General features: G+C 44.2%; 1 protein-coding gene across 1 annotated transcript in view; it reads left to right on the forward strand.

Annotated features, from left to right (window-relative positions):
• The first annotated feature begins 1,276 nt into the window (after nucleotides 1-1,276).
• fscn1a (fascin actin-bundling protein 1a) overlaps nucleotides 1,277-24,128 on the forward strand; it is a 30,400-nt gene continuing 7,548 nt past the window's right edge. The window contains exons 1-2 of the mRNA XM_072443764.1: nucleotides 1,277-2,240; nucleotides 23,388-23,544. Coding sequence (XP_072299865.1) covers nucleotides 1,400-2,240; nucleotides 23,388-23,544 — 998 coding nt within the window. The 5' untranslated portion in view covers nucleotides 1,277-1,399. The remainder of the gene's footprint in view (nucleotides 2,241-23,387; nucleotides 23,545-24,128) is intronic.

The following is a 24,128-nucleotide window of genomic DNA, read 5'->3' on the forward strand; positions in this document are numbered from 1 at the left end:
CGTCTGACACAGATCACAACAGGTTACGATCCATGTAGTTGCCATGTTGTGAGGAGAGTCCAGTGAGATGTGTTTGGCCCCTTTGTTTGTGGAGCGGGGCCTTTCCTGCCTCTGATGTGACATGAACGAGGCTTTGTGCACGAGCCTCATGATTTGAATGCTGAGTTCATCTGATAAGGGCGTTTTGGAGGGACCTTATCACTTTATCGCTCGCTAGGAATAAAACTTACAATGTGTGTGGTTTTATCGACTTTAAATCAGAAGAGTTGAATGATCCTCCAGAGAAATGAAACGTGTTCTTTGTTCTTTTTGATTCAACGGTGACAGGTGAAAGAGTTACAGAGGCAAACAAACATTATTGATAGAAAACAATATAAATGAGGAGCGCTGCGTGACTGAAAGTCCAGAAAAAGGTCAAATTAAACCAGCTGCTCATTTGGAATGGAAAGTTGTCAATGTGGGTCTGAACTAAAGGCACTTTAGTACATATGAACACGTCTTTATTCAAACAGGACTTTTAGGTTGTTGTTGTTGTTGTTGTTGTTGTTTTATGGCGGTTGGCATCCAATTGTTGCATTACCGCCAGACTTTATTCCTCAGACGTTTCGTAGTCCTCAGACTGTCGTAGTCCGTAAAAGTACTCCTTCCATTGCTTTGGTGTTACAAAGCCCATGAGGTCATGATATGTCTTTGTGACTAGAATAGTTGTTGTTGTTTCAGAGTCTGAGGACTACGAAACGTCTGAGGAATAAAGTCTGGCGGTAATGCAACACTTGGATGCCAACCGCCATAAAACGACAACAACAACAACAACAACAACCGGCTTTATTCCAGGGAGACTCTTCTTCATCTTCCTCTCCTTCTTTGACGTTCGGTGCTTCCACCGCACAGCTTTATTCTTTAGGCTTCATTCTATAGGCTTTAATATGTCCACTGATGTCGCTGCTTGGTAGCCGTGCGTCTACGAGACTGGACAAGGACAGGAGACCACCCCCACCCCCATCTCGTCACTCTGATCACCCTGACTCCCCACAAGCAGACCCCCATCACTCCGACTCCCATTTAGCGCCTTTAGCCTGTTTTCTATATCTGCCCATTCAAGCTCCTTTGTTCCAAGGAATCTCCCTGCAGCTTTAGCAATGATCCTGATCCTTTCAGGTGAAACATTATTGCTGTTTTATGTAAAAGTCAAAGTGGTGCTCAGGGGGCGTGGCTCCAGCCCCACGTCACTGATGGTATAAAGGCTGCAGCCGCGCGCGGGGCTCGCGCTGCTGACACACGCACACAGAGCGGACCCGGGGCGCGCGCGCACAGCCTCAGCTCAGACAAAGAGAAGCACGCGAGCCGCATCCCAGCCTCCAGCCGCATCCTCTGTGCACAACCGGACCGGACCATCACCATGACAACCAACGGCTCGGCCAACGGGACCAGCGACATGCTGCAGATCCAGTTCGGTCTCATCAACTGCGGGAACAAGTACCTGACCGCGGAGACGTTCGGCTTCAAGATCAACGCGTCCGCCACGAGTTTGAAGAAGAAGCAGATCTGGACCCTGGAGCAGAGCGGGGACGAGGCCAACAGCAACGTCTTCTGCCTCAAGTCCCACCTGGGCCGGTACATCGCGGCGGATAAAGACGGCAACGTGACCGGGGACAGCGAGGCCCCGGGCCCCGACTGCCGCTTCATCATCACGGCGCACGATGACGGCCGCTGGTCACTGCAGTCCGAACAGTTCAGCCGGTACCTGGGCGGCACCGAGGACCGCATCATCTGCTTCGCGCAGACCGTGTCCGTGGCGGAGAAGTGGAGCGTCCACATCGCGATGCACCCGCAGGTCAACATGTTCAGCCTGACGCGTAAGCGCTACGCGCACCTGAGCTCCAAGGTGGATGAGATCGCCATCGACCGGGACGTGCCGTGGGGCGTGGACTCCATGATCACGCTGGTGTTCCGGGACCAGCGGTACCACCTGCAGACCTCCGACAACCGCTTCCTGCGCAACGACGGCGCGCTGGTGGCGACCCCCGACAAGACCACGGGCTACACGCTGGAGTTCCGCTCCGGGAAGGTGGCGTTCAGGGACTGTAACGGCCTGTACCTGGCCCCCTCCGGGCCCTCAGGAACCATGAAGTCCGGCAAGAGTGGCCGTGTTGGCAAAGACGAGCTGTTCGTCCTGGAGCAGAGCCATCCACAAGTCGTCCTCACGGCGGCCAACGAGAGGAACGTCTCTACCCGGCAAGGTGGGTGTGGTGGGGGCCCGCTGCGGGCCCAGGCCCGGTGTGGGGGCATGTCAGGCCTGTGGCAGTGAAAGGGTTCATGTGATGGTATGTTGGAGCATCCCCCGGTGGCTCTGGCCCCTCAAGGAGAGTCAGTTATAGGACACTCTTGGCCCAGATGCATCACACTCAGAGTCATTAAAGATCCAAATGGCCTCGAATATTCAGACCCAGAATGCTCTTCCAAGTAAAGAAAACCTGTTCATTCAGAACATCATGTATAACATTGTGTGAATAATGTAGTCTAAACTGTGTGGAAGCCAAACCCACTCACAGAACCACCTTCAAACAAAAGAATGGAACATTCTGACACTTAATGTTCCTTTCATCGTCTGACTCAGCCACAAACATGACACGGCACAACCAGTGCAACAAAACCCAGCATTAATCTGAGTAAACACATACTAATGAGCACGCGTGTGGTCTTTCAGATGTAAAACGGCTCAGGCCGGTCCTGCCGTCACATCTGACCAGAGGATTGACTAATTGGTGACTTGTTTAGTGGGATTTTCTTTACTTTTTACTTGGCCCCATTCAAACTACCAGTTCTCAGACTGAAAGGGCCTGAATCATCATTATTCTAGGACCTGTTGCCATGCCAACCGGCATGTTTCCTTTCAGCGTTGTATAATTAATGTGGAGCTCAAGAGGCACAGTGTGTCCATAATACAGTCCTCGCTATGGCCATATTGTGTTGATGATATTTAGAGGTTTTTTATTTGATTTCTAAAGCTGCTATAAAGCTAAAGCTGCTATATGTGATTCCATATGTGCTGTAATATGTGCTGTAATGAATAGGTGTAAAACTCGTGTCCCAAATCAATGTGAACGCAGAGATTGGGTTATGAACTAACGATGAGGTGTGTGAATCTCTTCCTGTTCTCTCCGTCCCTTTCAATCATTTCATCAAATGTCCATCCAATGCCCCCTCCTCTCCCTCCCACACCCCTCCTCTCCCCCCACACCCCTCCTCTCCCTCCCACACCCCTCCTCTCCCTCCCACACCCCTCCCCCACCACGCCACCATCGCTCCGAGCCTCATTGTCAGCAGTGCCACCCGTCCAATAGTGCGGATGTGTGATAGAAAGAGACGTTGAATCGACGTTTGTTTTGGACCGTTCTGACTCTGAGCTAGTCATAAAATGGGGAATGAAATGGATTCCTTCCAAATCTATAATTAGTTTGAGGTCAATATAGAGAGAATGTGTTGGTTTTGAAATTATGGCAGTTTCTTTACAATTCTGTTCCATGTTTCTCAGATGAAGTGTATTGTCATGACCTTTGTTGACGTGTCAGAAAATGATTTGTCTTCTCAGCTCTGCTCTTGTTTCAATCGTAGTGGCAGTGCCGCAGTTGTAAAATGGTGGAACAAAAAGCACATATGCTACATGCTAAAGTGACTGTGCTGTATCATGACAACAATGCAATATCTACCAAACTCTAAAAATAAGGTCAAATTGTTTTTTTTTGCATCAATGTTACTAGAACATATGACACTATATATTACAAACCAGTGCTAAACCAGGGCTATTCCAGGTCTAAAACAGAATTAAACAAGGACAAAACTAAGACTAAACTAGTAAACAAGAAAAAAATTGAAGTGTATAAAAGTATTTGGAAGATGCGGGCCAGAACAGACTGTTTGGAGGGCCTGATCTGGCCCGCGGGCCACAAATTGACTAGACCTGCTGTACGTGTTTGGTTTGTTTACATCTTGAACTGCTGTTCAGAACGTTACTTTGAAACTCTGATTTTGATCTCAAAGAAAACGTTCAATTAAAGCCGCGGCGATGATGGCTCTCGCCACCAGCGCGACCGTGTTTCGATCGCGATTGCCCCGACACGGCATTCTTTAGACTTTATTCTTTAGACTTTATTCTTTAAACCCCCCCTCTCCCTGTATCTCCGTCACCTAGCAACAGAGACCCGCCGCTAATGCTGGAAATGTTCCATCAAGATAAAAGCGGAAGAGGAAGTGAAGGGATTCATTGCGCCCCTGCTGGCCAATTGTGAAAATACACAATATCTGTAATGCACTATTTTCATGGCGTCTGGAGGAGAATATAATCCATGAGTTTCAAACAAATCAGACAATGTTGAGTTTCACACAATGGATAGGGGGCGCTATAGAGTAAGTTTATTAGACGGTATTATTTCCAATCAAACCATAAAAACACATTAGTGAGTGAAATATGAGCTCCGTAGATCATTTCCATTAGGCCTGACTTGTCCTTGAAAAAACAGGAAATTAAGCCTTTTTTGAGGGCGTGTTACGCAGAGACCGTAAAGAATATCAACATTCTTTTGAATATTTATTACATTTCAATGTCTTTAGATGCAAAAAGTGTTGTTTTGAGCTTGATCGGACAAAAACCTGGGACAAGTACGATTTTCAGGGAAAAAAACAGTCAAGCATGGCGGCGCCACTTGGATACAACATGGCTGACTTCCTGTTTATCATAGAGCGATGCTCCAGGTGCGTTTTACTCATCAGAGGTCAAATGTAGCTCTCACTGTCCCAAGTCTCATGAGCCTAGGCCAAAGATTAAGAGTTTCATGTTTTTTCTTCTTTGAACTAGTCGCACTGTTGGGACGGGCGTTCTACAAAGTGTGACCCATGTCCCCGAGTGTGACCCATGTCCCCGAGTGTGACCCATGTCCCCGAGTGTGACCCATGTCCCCGAGTGTGACCCATGTCCCCGAGTGTGACCCATGTCCCCGAGTGTGACCCATGTGTGACCCATGTCCCCATGTGTGACCCATGTCCCCATGTGTGACTTTCATCAATGTTCAAAATGAATAATAATTAATAATAATAAATATAGCCGCAAGCGGCAATGATTGGCCCTCGCCACGCCGCAAGAGGAGGGGGCGCTAACGCGCCCCAATTGTCCTTTTATTACATCTACTGCTGAATCTGTGACGCTGTCACATCTTCTCCACTTTGTTTTACCATCAAAAAGCAATTTTATTTTGAATTCTTGGCAAAATGACCGTGACTCTTTGAATAAAAATGTGGATAACTTTTGATGGTCCACCCCTGAAGATGAGTCTCACCAAATTTTAGGTTAATAGGGCTGACGCCCTAAGAGGAGTTCATGAAAGTCTAAAGTGTAAACATGTTCTGGCGATTTCCCCATTGGAATAACATGGGAGGTTTTGGTCATCGCTACGGCAACGCCATAACAATTATGACATGGGTCTCATTGACTTTTTTGATGGGTATGACAAAATTGAGTAGTGTGTCAAATGTCATATAATTTCGCAAAACTAAAACATTTAACCTCCATATGAAATCTGTAGGGGGCGCTGTGGCGCCAAATTAATTTATTTCACAACTCGGACACAATTCGGACTTTATCTGCGCAAACGGCAGAAATGTTAAATTTGGGAGATTTTTGAAATTATTGTTACAGTTTGCGGCTTCGCCGCTCAGAGACCGTGACAGGGTCAATGTCATTTGAATAACTTTTGATGTCCCACTCCTCAGTAGCATTTTCACCAAATTTCAGCTTTTTAGAGCCAACGCCCTGGGAGGAGTTTGTAAAAGTACGACGTTTGGAAAAACTCCCGAGTCATGCTTAGCCATTTTTGAAGCAATATGGCCGACATTTGGTTGGGCGGACGGCGTTGCCGTAATAATATTTTTTACTTCTCTTGTCACCATCTACCTCTGCGCCAAATTTCATGATTCTACGATCAGATTTTTTTTGGGTCATTTCCTATCTCTCAATGCATTTTTGGTACATTTGGGGGCGCTGACGCGCAAATTTTTTTATTTTAGAAAAAGAAAATAGCCAGAATGTAGAGAGGCACGATTTTTAGAGGTGTGCAAATTTTTGTGACTTTTCGTCAATGTTCACTGGGTGAAAAATGGGGGGGTTGGTCCCGAGAAGAAAGAAAAAAGAAAGAATAATAGTCCGATGCGAAAACAATGTTTCCAATTTTTCAAATATCATAAACTATACATTTTCGGAAAGCGCTCGCGCTTTCCTACCTCATGGTGTGGGTCCCTGGTCACTGACGGGTACTTTCGTTAATTTTGAGTGGGCTCCGCCCACTTTGTGTTTTTGGCCCTCTAAACAGTAATAATGTTCAATTTTTGCATTACATGCTTATATGCACGGAACATGCAAGAGATGGGGAACGTATTCGTGAGCTACTTAGCGCAAATGAGTGCTTTATAAGGGGATGACGACCGCAAAGTTTAGTGCGCACTTTTGCACGGGCTTCGCCCGTTTACAACGGTAATGTTCCATTTTCCTACTACTAATTAGTATGCACGGGGCGTGCGTGAGTGGAGGAGTGCGTTAGTGAGTGTTTGGAAGTGGGCGAGCGCTTTGTGCTCGATTTCATGCGCACTATGTGCGCACTTTCGCAGCCGTGCTTTGCACGGCCTTACGAGATTAATAGGCCTCTCGCCAGCTTGTGGCGCTCGGGCCTAATAATAATAATAAATATAGCCGCAAGCGGCAATGATCGGCCCTCGCCACGCCGCCGCCACACCGCCACCACGCCGCAAGAGGAGGGGGCGCTAACGCACCCCAATTGTCCTTTTATTACGCCTACTGCTGAATCTGTGACGCTGTCACATCTTCTCCCCTTTGTTTTACCATCAAAAAGCTATTTTATTTTGAATTCTTGGCAAAATGTGCGGCTTTGCCGCACAGACACCGTGACTCTTTGAATAAAAATGTGGATAACTTTTGATGGTCCACCCCTGAAGATGAGTCTCACCAAATTTCAGGTTAATAGGGCTGACGCCCTGGGAGGAGTTTGTGAAAGTCTAAAGTGTAAACATGTTCTGGTGATTTCCCCATTGGAATAACATGAAAGGTTTCGGTCATCGTTACGGCAACGCCATAACCATTATGACATGGGTCTTATTGACTTTTTTGATGGGGATGCTAAAATTGAGTTGTGTGTCAAATTTCATATAATTTCGCAAAACTAAACATTTAACCCCCATATAAAATCTGTAGGGGGCGCTGTGGCGCCAAATGAATTTATTTCACTTCAAGTAGGTTTAGGGCAAAGAGTTTAACAACTGATTCTAATTTGACGCAATTCGGACTTTATCTGCGCAAACGGCAGAAATTTTACATATGGGAGATTTCTGAAATTCTAGCTACAGTTTGCGGCTTCGCCGCTCAGAGACCGTGACAGGTATCAATGTCATTTGGATAACTTTTGATGTCCCACTCCTCAGTAGCATTTTCACCAAATTTCAGCTTTTTAGGACCAACGCCCTGGGAGGAGTTTGTAAAAGTACGACGTTTGGAAAAACTCCCGAGTCATGCTTAGCCATTTTTGAAGCAATATGGCCGACATTTGGTTGGGCGGACGGCGTTGCCGTAATAATATTTTTTACTTCTCTTGTCACCATCTACCTCTGCGCCAAATTTCATGATTCTACGATCAGATTTTTTTTGGGTCATTTCCCATCCCTCAATGCATTTTTGGTACATTTGGGGGCGCTGACGCGCGAATTTTTTTTATTTTAGAAAAGGGAAATAGCCAGAATGTAGAGAGGCACGATTTTTAGAGGTGTGAACATTTTTGTGACTTTTCGTCAATGTTCACTGGGTGAAAAATGGGGGGGTTGGTCCCGAGAAGAAGAAGAAGAAAGAATAATATTCCGATGCGAAAACAATGTTTCCCATTTTTCAAATATCATAAACTATACATTTTCGGAAAGCGCTCGCGCTTTCCTACCTCATGGTGTGGGTCCCTGGTCACTGACGGGTACTTTCGATAATTTTGAGTGGGCTCCGCCCACTTTGTGTTTTTGGCCCTCTATACAGTAATAATGTTCAATTTTTGCATTACATGTTTATATGCACGGAACATGCAAGAGATGGGGAACGTATTCGTGAGCTACTTAGCGCAAATGAGTGCTTTATGTGGGGAAGCGGTTGTCATCCCAATGTAAAGTGCTCGTTTAGTGCAAACTTTTGCACGGGCTTCGCCCGTTTACAACGGTAATGTTCCATTTTCCTACAACTAATTAGCATGCACGGGGCGTGCATGAGTGGAGGAGTGCGTTAGTGAGTGTTTGGAAGTGGGCGAGCGCTTCGCGCTCGATTTCGTGCGCACTTTCGCAGCCGTGCTTCGCACGGCCTTACGAGACTAATAGGCCTCTCGCCAGCTTGTGGCGCTCGGGCCTAATAATAAAAAAACAGGCAAGAACAAAGACTCGTCTGGAACGGCTGGAGTCAGTGATGCTTTAATACCACAATTAAGTTGATTTTGTAACTCACCTTAAACAACTGGGGCTTTACATTTTTTATATTCTGCCTTTTTCAATGACCTCAGCACATGAAGGGTTGTGGACAGATCTCATGCATTTGGCTTGTGACGGGAACAAACAGACTTTGAGGCCCTGACCCACATAAACGGGACCGATGCCCAAAGAGGATGACCGCGTTTGCCCGCCAAGTCCCAGGAGGATTGTGATGTGGATCAACCGTTCGGAGTGAAATCAAACTGGCTCCAGATGTTTTGCCGGCGACAGCTGCACATACTTCCCATACACAGTGGTCATCACAGTGGTCATGGAGGGCAAAGTCTGCCTGGCGTCCATTAGAGAACCAACATTTGCAACTAGGTCAGTCCAAAAGCGCTAACTTAATGGATTCATCTCTTGTCTGCCTGAGTTTGATATTAAAATAAGATCTGACCGGTCACAATGGGCTCTTTGTACTGCTGTTTTTTGAATCTTTGACTTTGTTATTATTTGAGCTCAAGTCCAAAATGCTTCCAGCCGGTCACAAGCTTTTCATTTGGGACGAGGGCTGTGATGTTAGAAGCATCTTAGGTCAGGAAGAATACTGCTATTGTGATATGTTCTGTCACATACATTCAGCTGGAGTTGCATTACCACCAGTGAGTGGAAAGCAACATAGGATTTAAACGGCTTTATACTTGTTTTACTGTTCGTTATGCTTCTTTTTTCCCCAACGAGTCGAGATGGAAAAATGGCTCAAGAGCCGTGTTTTCCATCTTCCTCAGCAATGCAGCGCAATTTGGACTTCAGCCATGTGTTCTTTTGATTTTAGAAGAGAAACCGTCTTCTGAATACCACCAGATGACAGAATAACGGCACCGAAATACAGTTACTGAATCTTTGGTACATGTATTTACACTGTCCACTGGGTCAGGGTTACAACTGACAACGTCTACAACTTAACAACTACTACAAAGTAAAGTGGTAGCTATAAAACTATCTACCCCATCAATATAGAGAGATAGAGAGATAGACGTTCCTCCTGTTCAAACGACACTCTGCTCACACACGGCGGTCACTCGCTCACATTAACTGGCCTCAGATGCACAGACACCATTACTGTCCAGTGATCCCGATGTCCAACGACCTCTTAACTAGTTTGTCCTGCCCTTTTTAAAACTGCAAAGAGCATAGAGATGGTTTGTTGGCTTAATGACCCACATCCTGTTCGCCACTATTGTGACCACTATAGTGACCACTATAGTGGTCACTATAGCCAACAGCTCTTGGGGCCTTATCCTCCAGAAGGGACTGAATGAACTCCTCAGAGAATCCATTGGTTTGGCTGTTCATTGTTTGGAGAAAGCTTGTTTTTCTTTGCCCCGAGTCGAATTTCAGGAAGATAACGTGATGGTGAATTATCTGTGCTATCATGCTGTGCTAATGCTAATGCTAATCCAAGCACCTGGGAATGTGTGTTCCCGGGGGATTTGGTTTGAATGCGTGAAGTGCTGCCTAAAAGCCACAGACAATGTTATTTAATGAATAAACCCTCGAAGGTTCAGAGGCAGAATAGGCCTACATTTGTGTCAGTCCCAAACCTGGATAAAGGGACACACTTGTCTAGAAGTCATTTAGTCATTTCAAAGTTAGGCAAGCTGGTCAACAAACGATGTAATATACGGTTGCTAAGAACACACTCCTTTTTCCAATAGGAACAATTCATAAAACCAGCAAACATTAAGGTCTGGCACATCTTTAGACTTATTGCATCCATCCTCGCTAAAGTTTGATCACTTCATCCTGTTCTGTAAATACTGTGTACATCTCGTCATGAACAAAGTTCATCATGAATTTCAGGACCACTATATTATAGGGAGACCAGAGTTTCAACATTGAAAACCGGGACACACCCGGTTCCTAGGGTAAAAATAAAACTGAAAAAAGGCCCATGTTTGAAGTGCCTTTAACAGGTTTTGTACCTGTTGTACATCGAAATGAAAGTTTTACACCAATCGAGTTGGTATTTGTGGAGAAAACGATGAAAAATCTGTAGAAAATGACACAAAGAAACATCCTTTGACCCTCTAAAGTAAACAAAATAAAGTCACATTAGATGACATTTTGCACAGTGGGGTCATGTCCTGTCTGATGTGATGCAATTACAAACAGGAAGTCAAATTATAAAACTAAAAAATGTGATTCTTTTAGCAAAATTCCAAATATATTTATCTGAACTGCATTTTAGTTCAATAAGTCGTCCGACCTGTCACTTTAGGCACTTTAAATACATTTCAGTCAATTCACGTCTCATTTACACCTCATGGCACTGTTTATAACCTGGAGTGCATTTTTTGTGTTCTGGTTATTCTAAAGCCAGATTTGCTCCATTTTGGCTTTGAAAGAAACAGTTTTCCCTCTTTACTGGTGGAAAGTATCATAAGTGGTTAATAACGGGGACAACTGGAGCACGTCTTGTATAAAACTGGGAGGAAACAGCGGTTTTAGATACATCTGCTGAGACATGAGACGTGAGACACCCGGTCCCGGGCAAATGGGGACGTCTGGTCACCACAAAACCATGACCTCATACAATACTCTCCCTCCAACAAAATATCACATCTTCTGTGTTGAATGAAAAATGGTGAACAACTGGCAGAGCCCCAGCCCCCCTGTTATGTTTGGCTGTGGTTCCGCTGTGACACCCTTCCCTCCGTCGCCCCCTCGACACCCCTCCCTGATCCGTGGCCCTCTCCCATGGCAGGAAATGAGACGGTGGCTGCTGTGATAATCCCTGCAGGCTGTGGCTGGTGATGGCTCTAGTCAAACACACACATCCACTTTTAATCAGGCTGCATTGGCAGTGCAGACGTCTTGATCTGTATAATATATGGTCACTTATAATACAGAATCTGCTCAGTATTGATCCACTTGTGTTTTCTACAAACTCACAAAATGGCCAGAATAAATAATATAGGAAATGAAGCTGCAGTTAAGGCTTTACAGACCATTTTATTCATGTACTTGATTGAAAATGTACTTCTTAACTACAAAACGTTGCTGTGACTAAGACTATAAAGCCGTTTGTAAGTGTTCTGCATCCACACTCGTACACACACATTTTAGCGATGGGGTTTAAGTAAAGTATAGTCTATAGGGTTAAGTATCACGATGAAATGGGGTTTTAATTTCAGGTTCCGCCAGCTGAAGAACCGCGCTGCAAAGGAACGTCTCTGCTCTTTATCACAGTGTGTCTCATCCATCTGGGTGTGTCCCCTTTTTAGATTTTCCTCCACACAATCCAAATCCAAATGGATTTTCTCTTTTTTGTTCAAAGATTTGTGACATTTCCTTCTCTGTCTGACCCCGTTTTCACATAGAACAAGTGTGTGCTACTGTCACTGTAAATGCTCTGATGCGAGTGCTTTGAATCCAAACAAAAGGCTGTGTTCTTGTCTCCTCATTTGGGCCCCAGCCGGTCCCCCCCTCTGCCCAGTCACCTTAGACAATAGAACCAACAATCCCATTCACAAGAAGGCCAACCAAGAGCTTTCAATGGGCACAATGAGGCTCAGTGGCCCTGGGTGGTGCATGTCAGCGGCCCTGGGTGGTGCATGTCAGCGGCCCTGGGTGGTGCATGTCAGCGGCCCTGGGTGGTGCATGTCAGCGGCCCTGGGTGGTGCATGTCAGCGGCCCTGGGTGGTGCATGTCAGCGGCCCTGGGTGGTGCATGTCAGCGGCCCTGGGTGGTGCATGTCAGCGGCCCTGGGTGGTGCATGTCAGCGGCCCTGGGTGGTGCATGTCAGCGGCCCTGGGTGGTGCATGTCTGTGGCCCTGGGTGGTGCATGTTATTGTGGTGGAAGGTAAATGTGGTTATGTACGTTAGTTGGCACATTGGTGGGTGAAGGCTGCTTTCTTTGCATAAACACCAGCTCATGGTCACGGTTTGATCCACGTCCTGTTTGTGCTCAATAGTGTTTTTATTCCATTGCACAACAACAACAACAACAACAACAACAACAACAACAACAACAACAACAACAACATCGAGTGCGTTCAAGGGAACTGGCTCACAGGGAAATCTAGAGTTGCAAAATACTTTTCCCTGGAAGAATTCATTCAAATATGAGACGTAATGTTGCATTGATAGACTTGTAAGATGAGTGTACATGTGTATATAGATGTATATTGTATATATAGATATATATTGTGTGTATATATAGATAAACGAACTGTAGTCGACCCAAAGGCTGAAGAACACACAGACTTCTTCAGGGGAAAAGCCTGATTCCGTTCACTCCCAAAACAAACTCTATTTTCCTCTCTGCTTTGGTCTAGATTTTTTCATCATTGGTTGATTAATAAAATTGTCTCTGATTAAAGGACTACAGCCCTAAATCCACCAATTCAACCTTCAAATGATAAATCATGTGTAAAAAGGCTGTAGTTTTAGTACAAATACTTCCCTTTGGTCCATGTGGGACGATCGCTCTGACATAAAGTAATGCTGAAGTCTACAGTTAATGGTGTTTGAAATAATATGAGTTCAATTGTTTTTTTTATTTTGATAGTTTATTCCAAGTTTGGAATGGTCAGAAAACATAAACAAACCGGTCAGAAACAGTCATTCCTCGACACAGATCTGTACATTACACTTTAGAATAGAAATACTTCTAAATGATCTTGATTCAGTTTAAAGAACAGGACTCAGACTCACTCTCGTGCACTAGTTTTCATTGTTCCATTTTATGACTGTATTAAATGATACTTTCCATACAGAGCAGTGCAGATGATGCTATAAAGATGTGATCAAATGTTGCAGCGCTTGCATTTACGATGACAATGAAGTGTTTTATGACGTTCTGCCTCTCGACTGTTGCGGTTCCGTGTGTTTTATCAGCGTTGAACTGCTGCTGATCTGCTCGATTACATTGTTTACGTATGATGGTGTAGTGTGATGGTGTAGTGTGATGGTGTAGTGTGATGGTGTAGTGTGATGGTGTAGTGTGATGGTGTGATGGTGTGGTGTGATGGTGTGGTGTGATGGTGTAGTGTGATGGTGTAGTGTGATGGTGTAGTGTGATGGTGTAGTGTGATGGTGTGATGGTGTGGTGTGATGGTGTGGTGTGGTGTGATGGTGTGGTGTGATGGTGTAGTGTGATGGTGTAGCGTGATGGTGTGGTGGTGTGGCGTGGTGGTGTGGTGTGATGGTGTGGCGTGATGGTGTGGTGGTGTGGTGTGGCGTGATGGTGTGGCGTGATGGTGTGGCGTGATGGTGTGGCGTGATGGTGTGGTGGTGTGGTGTGGCGTGATGGTGTGGCGTGATGGTGTGGCGTGATGGTGATGGTGTGGTGGTGTGGTGTGGCGTGATGGTGTGGCGTGATGGTGTGGCGTGATGGTGTGGCGTGATGGTGTGGTGTGATGGTGTGGCGTGATGGTGTGGCGTGATGGTGTGGTGTGATGGTGTGGCGTGATGGTGTGGTGTGATGGTGTAGCGTGATGGTGTAGTAGTAGTGATAGTGTAGTAGTAGTGATAGTGTAGTAGTAGTGATAGTGTAGTAGTAGTGATGTAGTAGTGATAAACTGTGCTACTGTGTCGCTCGCTCTCCCTCTTGTTCGCTCGCAGCTCGTTCTGCCCGCCCTCTACGACCCCGCCCCCTTTACTTGCCTGCGCCATGTGGTTCCCATTAGTTATACATCTGCATGTGTGTGTTCATCCTGCATTTTCCCCCTGAAACTCGATCTGGTGTGCGTGGCCTCGGTGGGAGAGCTGCAGTGTCTGTTTCTTCTACAAATACTTAAACTTATGTAACGTTCCCAGCTTCACAAAGAGCTCTTTAATAACGACCACTACGTGATCTACAACTAACCTCAGTGTAGTTGAAATGAAACTGATTTGCCGTGATCAGTGGTTGTTGCTGGTCTAAGACGCCGATCATTTGTCTTTAAACATGGAACATCTGCCAAACACTCACTGACCATAACAGACACAAGAATACAGTTACAAGTGGATGTACTGCTGGGAAAGAAGACAATAAACGATGATATTCAAACTGATTTCTCACACTGATGCAGTAAACTTAACTCTAACCTAATAAAATGATTCTAAATGTACAATACTGTTAAAAAGAATGAGCTGCAATCGATAAATAAATGGCAGATTTATTCACATTTGTAGCATATTTCTTTGCACTACAATAACATTTGAGCTGTAGATGGTTGAATAAATAATTCATAGTTCAATAAATTCTCCTTTATTGAACGATGAGTCAATATATTAATCATCATGACACGACTTATTTAGTGTAATCAATATAATGACAGGATTCAATTGAAGTACAACGTTTATTTGTCGAGTGTCATGAGGCTATGGTTCAGTAAAAGAGCGACGAACATGACGACTGGGATTATGATCCTGCTCGTTGTGTTGCCGTGTCTACGATGTATTACACTTCAGAACGTGACGTTGTATCAGGCACAAACTCTTCACACTCTAACTCACTGTAAGAAACTTGAATCTGTTTGTACTTTTTGCTTTTCAGTGAATCACAATCAAAACATGGGACAGAACTGGAACATTGGGGGAAGGGTCAGGGACACATGAGTTTTAATTCTGAATCCTCTGTGTGTGTCCGGCTCTGCACACATCTACACAACACACACATTTACACAACACACACATTTACACAACACACACATTTACACAACACACACATTTACACAACACACACATTTACACAACACACACATTTACACAACACACACATTTACACAACACACACATTTACACAACACACACATTTACACAACACACACATTTACACAACACACACATTTACACAACACACACATTTACACAACACACATCTACACAACACACACATTTACACAACACACACATTTACACAACACACACATTTACACAACACACATCTACACAGCACACACATCTACACAACACACACATTTACACAACACACACATTTACACAACACACATCTACACAACACACACATTTACACAACACACACATTTACACAACACACATCTACACAACACACACATTTACACAACACACACATTTACACAACACACATCTACACAACACACACATTTACACAACACACACATTTACACAACACACACATTTACACAACACACATCTACACAGCACACACATCTACACAACACACACATTTACACAACACACACATTTACACAACACACATCTACACAACACACACATTTACACAACACACACATTTACACAACACACATCTACACAACACACACATTTACACAACACACACATTTACACAACACACATCTACACAACACACACATTTACACAACACACACATTTACACAACACACATCTACACAACACACACATTTACACAGCACACACATCTACACAGCACACACATTTACACAACACACACATTTACACAACACACATCTACACAGCACACACATCTACACAGCACACACATCTACACAGCACACACATTTACACAGCACACACATTTACACAACACACATCTACACAGCACACACATCTACACAACACACACATTTACACAACACACACATTTACACAACACACACATTTACACAACACACACATTTACACAACACACACATTTACACAACACACACATTTACACAACACACATCTACACAACACACACATTTACACAACACACACATTTACACAACACACATCTACACAACACACACATCTACACAACACACACATCTACACAACACACACATCTACACAACACACACATTTACACAGCACACATCTACACAACACACACATTTACACAGCACACACATTTACACAGCACACATCTACACAACACACACATTTACACAACACACACATTTACACAACACACACATTTACACAACACACATCTACACAGCACACACATTTACACAACACACACATCTACACAGCACACACATTTACACAGCACACACATTTACACAACACACACATTTACACAACACACATCTACACAGCACACACATTTAGACAACACACACATCTACACAACACACACATTTACACAACACACATCTACACAGCACACACATTTACACAACACACACATTTACACAACACACACATTTACACAACACACACATTTACACAACACACACATTTACACAACACACATCTACACAACACACACATTTACACAGCACACACATTTAGACAACACACACATCTACACAACACACACATTTACACAACACACATCTACACAGCACACACATTTACACAACACACACATTTACACAACACACACATTTACACAACACACACATTTACACAACACACACATTTACACAACACACATCTACACAACACACACATTTACACAACACACACATTTACACAGCACACACATCTACACAACACACACATCTACACAACACACACATTTACACAACACACAAATCTACACAACACACACATTGACACAACACTGTCACACACACATTACACATTGACACAACACTGTCACACACACATTACACATTGACACAACACTGCCACACACACATTACACATTGACACAACACTGTCACACACATTACACATTGACACAACACTGCCACACACATTACACATTGACACAACACTGCCACACACACTACACATTGACACAACACTGCCACACACACATTACACATTGACACAACACTGCCACACACACATTACACATTGACACAACACTGCCACACACACATTACACATTGACACAACACTGCCACACACACATTACACATTGACACAACACTGCCACACACACATTACACATTGACACAACACTGCCACACACACATTACACATTGACACAACACTGCCACACACACATTACACATTGACACAACACTGTCACACACACATTACACATTGACACAACACTGCCACACACATTACACATTGACACAACACTGCCACACACACATTACACATTGACACAACACTGCCACACACACATTACACATTGACACAACACTGTCACACACACATTACACATTGACACAACACTGTCACACACACATTACACATTGACACAACACTGCCACACACACATTACACATTGACACAACACTGCCACACACACATTACACATTGACACAACACTGTCACACACACATTACACATTGACACAACACTGTCACACACACATTACACATTGACACAACACTGCCACACACACATTACACATTGACACAACACTGTCACACACACATTACACATTGACACAACACTGTCACACACACATTACACATTGACACAACACTGCCACACACACATTACACATTGACACAACACTGCCACACACACATTACACATTGACACAACACTGCCACACACATTACACATTGACACAACACTGCCACACACATTACACATTGACACAACACTGCCACACACATTACACATTAACACAACACTGCCACACACATTACACATTGACACAACACTGCCACACACACATTACACATTGACACAACACTGCCACACACATTACACATTGACACAACACTGCCACACACACTACACATTGACACAACACTGCCACACACATTACACATTGACACAACACTGCCACACACACATTACACATTGACACAACACTGTCACACACACATTACACATTGACACAACACTGCCACACACATTACACATTGACACAACACTGCCACACACATTACACATTGACACAACACTGTCACACACACATTACACATTGACACAACACTGCCACACACACATTACACATTGACACAACACTGCCACACACACATTACACATTGACACAACACTGCCACACACACATTACACATTGACACAACACTGCCACACACACATTACACATTGACACAACACTGTCACACACATTACACATTGACACAACACTGCCACACACATTACACATTGACACAACACTGCCACACACACATTACACATTGACACAACACTGCCACACACACATTACACATTGACACAACACTGCCACACACACATTACACATTGACACAACACTGTCACACACATTACACATTGACACAACACTGCCACACACACATTACACATTGACACAACACTGCCACACACACATTACACATTGACACAACACTGCCACACACACATTACACATTGACACAACACTGCCACACACACATTACACATTGACACAACACTGCCACACACACATTACACATTGACACAACACTGTCACACACATTACACATTGACACAACACTGCCACACACACATTACACATTGACACAACACTGCCACACACACATTACACATTGACACAACACTGCCACACACACATTACACATTGACACAACACTGCCACACACACATTACACATTGACACAACACTGCCACACACACATTACACATTGACACAACACTGTCACACACATTACACATTGACACAACACTGCCACACACACATTACACATTGACACAACACTGCCACACACACATTACACATTGACACAACACTGCCACACACACATTACACATTGACACAACACTGCCACACACACATTACACATTGACACAACACTGTCACACACACATTACACATTGACACAACACTGCCACACACACATTACACATTGACACAACACTGCCACACACACATTACACATTGACACAACACTGCCACACACATTACACATTGACACAACACTGCCACACACACATTACACATTGACACAACACTGCCACACACATTACACATTGACACAACACTGCCACACACACATTACACATTGACACAACACTGCCACACACACATTACACATTGACACAACACTGCCACACACACATTACACATTGACACAACACTGTCACACACACATTACACATTGACACAACACTGCCACACACACATTACACATTGACACAACACTGCCACACACACATTACACATTGACACAACACTGCCACACACACATTACACATTGACACAACACTGCCACACACACATTACACATTGACACAACACTGCCACACACACATTACACATTGACACAACACTGCCACACACACATTACACATTGACACAACACTGCCACACACACATTACACATTGACACAACACTGCCACACACACATTACACATTGACACAACACTGCCACACACACATTACACATTGACACAACACTGCCACACACACATTACACATTGACACAACACTGTCACACACATTACACATTGACACAACACTGCCACACACACATTACACATTGACACAACACTGCCACACACATTACACATTGACACAACACTGCCACACACACATTACACATTGACACAACACTGCCACACACACATTACACATTGACACAACACTGCCACACACACATTACACATTGACACAACACTGTCACACACATTACACATTGACACAACACTGCCACACACACATTACACATTGACACAACACTGCCACACACATTACACATTGACACAACACTGCCACACACACATTACACATTGACACAACACTGCCACACACACATTACACATTGACACAACACTGCCACACACACATTACACATTGACACAACACTGCCACACACACATTACACATTGACACAACACTGCCACACACACATTACACATTGACACAACACTGCCACACACACATTACACATTGACACAACACTGTCACACACATTACACATTGACACAACACTGCCACACACACATTACACATTGACACAACACTGCCACACACATTACACATTGACACAACACTGCCACACACACATTACACATTGACACAACACTGCCACACACATTACACATTGACACAACACTGCCACACACACATTACACATTGACACAACACTGCCACACACACATTACACATTGACACAACACTGCCACACACACATTACACATTGACACAACACTGTCACACACACATTACACATTGACACAACACTGCCACACACACATTACACATTGACACAACACTGCCACACACACATTACACATTGACACAACACTGCCACACACACATTACACATTGACACAACACTGCCACACACACATTACACATTGACACAACACTGCCACACACACATTACACATTGACACAACACTGCCACACACACATTACACATTGACACAACACTGCCACACACACATTACACATTGACACAACACTGCCACACACACATTACACATTGACACAACACTGCCACACACACATTACACATTGACACAACACTGTCACACACATTACACATTGACACAACACTGCCACACACACATTACACATTGACACAACACTGCCACACACACATTACACATTGACACAACACTGCCACACACATTACACATTGACACAACACTGCCACACACACATTACACATTGACACAACACTGCCACACACACATTACACATTGACACAACACTGTCACACACACATTACACATTGACACAACACTGCCACACACATTACACATTGACACAACACTGCCACACACACATTACACATTGACACAACACTGCCACACACACATTACACATTGACACAACACTGCCACACACACATTACACATTGACACAACACTGTCACACACATTACACATTGACACAACACTGCCACACACACATTACACATTGACACAACACTGCCACACACACATTACACATTGACACAACACTGCCACACACACATTACACATTGACACAACACTGCCACACACACATTACACATTGACACAACACTGCCACACACACATTACACATTGACACAACACTGCCACACACACATTACACATTGACACAACACTGCCACACACACATTACACATTGACACAACACTGTCACACACATTACACATTGACACAACACTGCCACACACACATTACACATTGACACAACACTGCCACACACATTACACATTGACACAACACTGCCACACACACATTACACATTGACACAACACTGCCACACACATTACACATTGACACAACACTGCCACACACACATTACACATTGACACAACACTGCCACACACACATTACACATTGACACAACACTGCCACACACACATTACACATTGACACAACACTGTCACACACACATTACACATTGACACAACACTGCCACACACACATTACACATTGACACAACACTGCCACACACACATTACACATTGACACAACACTGCCACACACACATTACACATTGACACAACACTGCCACACACACATTACACATTGACACAACACTGCCACACACACATTACACATTGACACAACACTGCCACACACACATTACACATTGACACAACACTGCCACACACACATTACACATTGACACAACACTGCCACACACACATTACACATTGACACAACACTGCCACACACACATTACACATTGACACAACACTGTCACACACATTACACATTGACACAACACTGCCACACACACATTACACATTGACACAACACTGCCACACACACATTACACATTGACACAACACTGCCACACACATTACACATTGACACAACACTGCCACACACACATTACACATTGACACAACACTGCCACACACACATTACACATTGACACAACACTGTCACACACACATTACACATTGACACAACACTGCCACACACATTACACATTGACACAACACTGCCACACACACATTACACATTGACACAACACTGCCACACACACATTACACATTGACACAACACTGCCACACACACATTACACATTGACACAACACTGTCACACACATTACACATTGACACAACACTGCCACACACACATTACACATTGACACAACACTGCCACACACAGTCCATGTGTGTTTCTCATGGACCCGGGGCTATAGGTCCACACTGACCTCATCGTATACAATAGATGCTTTGTGTGATATTAAGTGTGTGTCTATATGAAGGGCGTGGCCTGCTATAGTCATGTGATTCATGTCGTTTGTTTCTGTGGCGCTCGAAGTGGGTTGATGGAGGCTAACGAGCGCTGCTCTGGCGTCGTGCACATGTGCAGTGGCTTGTGCAAACACGTCATGTGATATTGTTCATTGTTGTTGTATTGAAGTGGTTTAAACCTGTGATTGTGTCGCTCTGAGAGGAACAGGGACGATACGATTGTCGCCGCTGCTACAAGAAGAACAGGAGAGTTTTGAATGATAAACGTCCATGTTAAACGTTCTGTCAATGAAGGTTAAGCCTGAGTTTCCAAGCCAGGGGTTCAGGGGACTTTAGGGGGTACGTGAGCAATTACCATGGGGTACTTTAGAATAAGGTCAAATTGAGAAGTATTTGTTTATTGTAAATGAGCTAAAGAACCAGACCTTAGTGGAGGGAAATCACAGTTTAACTCTGGGGAACAGGACCATCAGACCAAACAATAGATCCAACTACTGTGTTTTCTTATTGAGAAGAAGTCATTTCATTCATAGTCAACAAATGTCTCAAACTGTCCATTTCAAGCCTCTTAATACAGTTTAAATGTGTCGATCCCAGTCTGCTGTTGCTTCATGGATTTGTCACATTGACCTCGGCTTCTACTGCAGTCCTCGTTTCTATAGTTAAATGGCATTAACAGTTGGTTCTTGACTCCGTATGTTTTTTGATTGTCTTAAGCAGTTAATCCTTTGATCTTTACTGGTCTGTCTGGACATGTGGGCCCCTGTGTGCAGCGCGGGCCCCTGTGTGCAGCGCGGGCCCCTGTGTGCAGCGCGGGCCCCTGTGTGCAGCGCAGGCCCCTGTGTGCAGATGAGGAGGGGGGGATAATGAGCCCGTCCCGCACATGTGTAATTTAACATTAACTTTGTGCCCTGCACAGGGATGGACCTGTCGGCCAATCAGGACGAAGAAGGCGACCAGGAGGTGTTCCAGGTGGAGATCTGCCGCGATAACAGGAAGTGCGCCTTCCGGACCGCCGCAGGCAAATACTGGACCCTTATGGCCAACGGGGGCCTGCAGTGCACCGCCTCCACCAAGTGAGCCGTGTGTGTGTGTGTGTGTGTGTGACTTTTGACCTTTGCCCCTGAGCACATCCCTTAAGTGAATTTTGCTTTTAGTTTAGCCGCGGTTGAATAATTAGCCGTTAGCAACACAAATGGTTCTCATGCTGTTCAAAAGGCACAAATACATTTATTCAGATAAACTTCAGTAATAATGACGGTTCATCAGACTCGAGTCAATTCTAAACCAAGAGTTTAAAAAAACATTTAATGAATGTTTTTTTGTTTTGGTCAATATTTTTTTCAGATTTCAGATTTTCTTCCATAAAGCAAATACAGGGAAACGTTATGTAGTCAAACCAGTTCAACTGTCTTAGTCTTCTTCAGTTGGAGACAGTTTGTCTTTTTCAGTTGGAGACAGTTTGTCTTTGTCTTTTTCAGTTGGAGACAGTTTGTCTTTGTCTTTTTCAGTTGGAGACAGTTTGTCTTTGTCTTTTTCAGTTGGAGACAGTGTCTTTGCTGTGCGTCTTGTTTTACAAATGACAATGTTTCATGCTCGAGTAACTTAAGTCATAGTTGTAGCTTCTTTACATTGAGCAGTTGGACGGGGCCAATATCCT

This window comes from Eucyclogobius newberryi, unplaced genomic scaffold, assembly GCF_026437365.1.
Source record: "Eucyclogobius newberryi isolate DKJ021-1_F unplaced genomic scaffold, fEucNew1.0.hap1 SCAF_13, whole genome shotgun sequence".
Taxonomy (NCBI): Eukaryota; Metazoa; Chordata; class Actinopteri; order Gobiiformes; family Gobiidae; genus Eucyclogobius; species Eucyclogobius newberryi.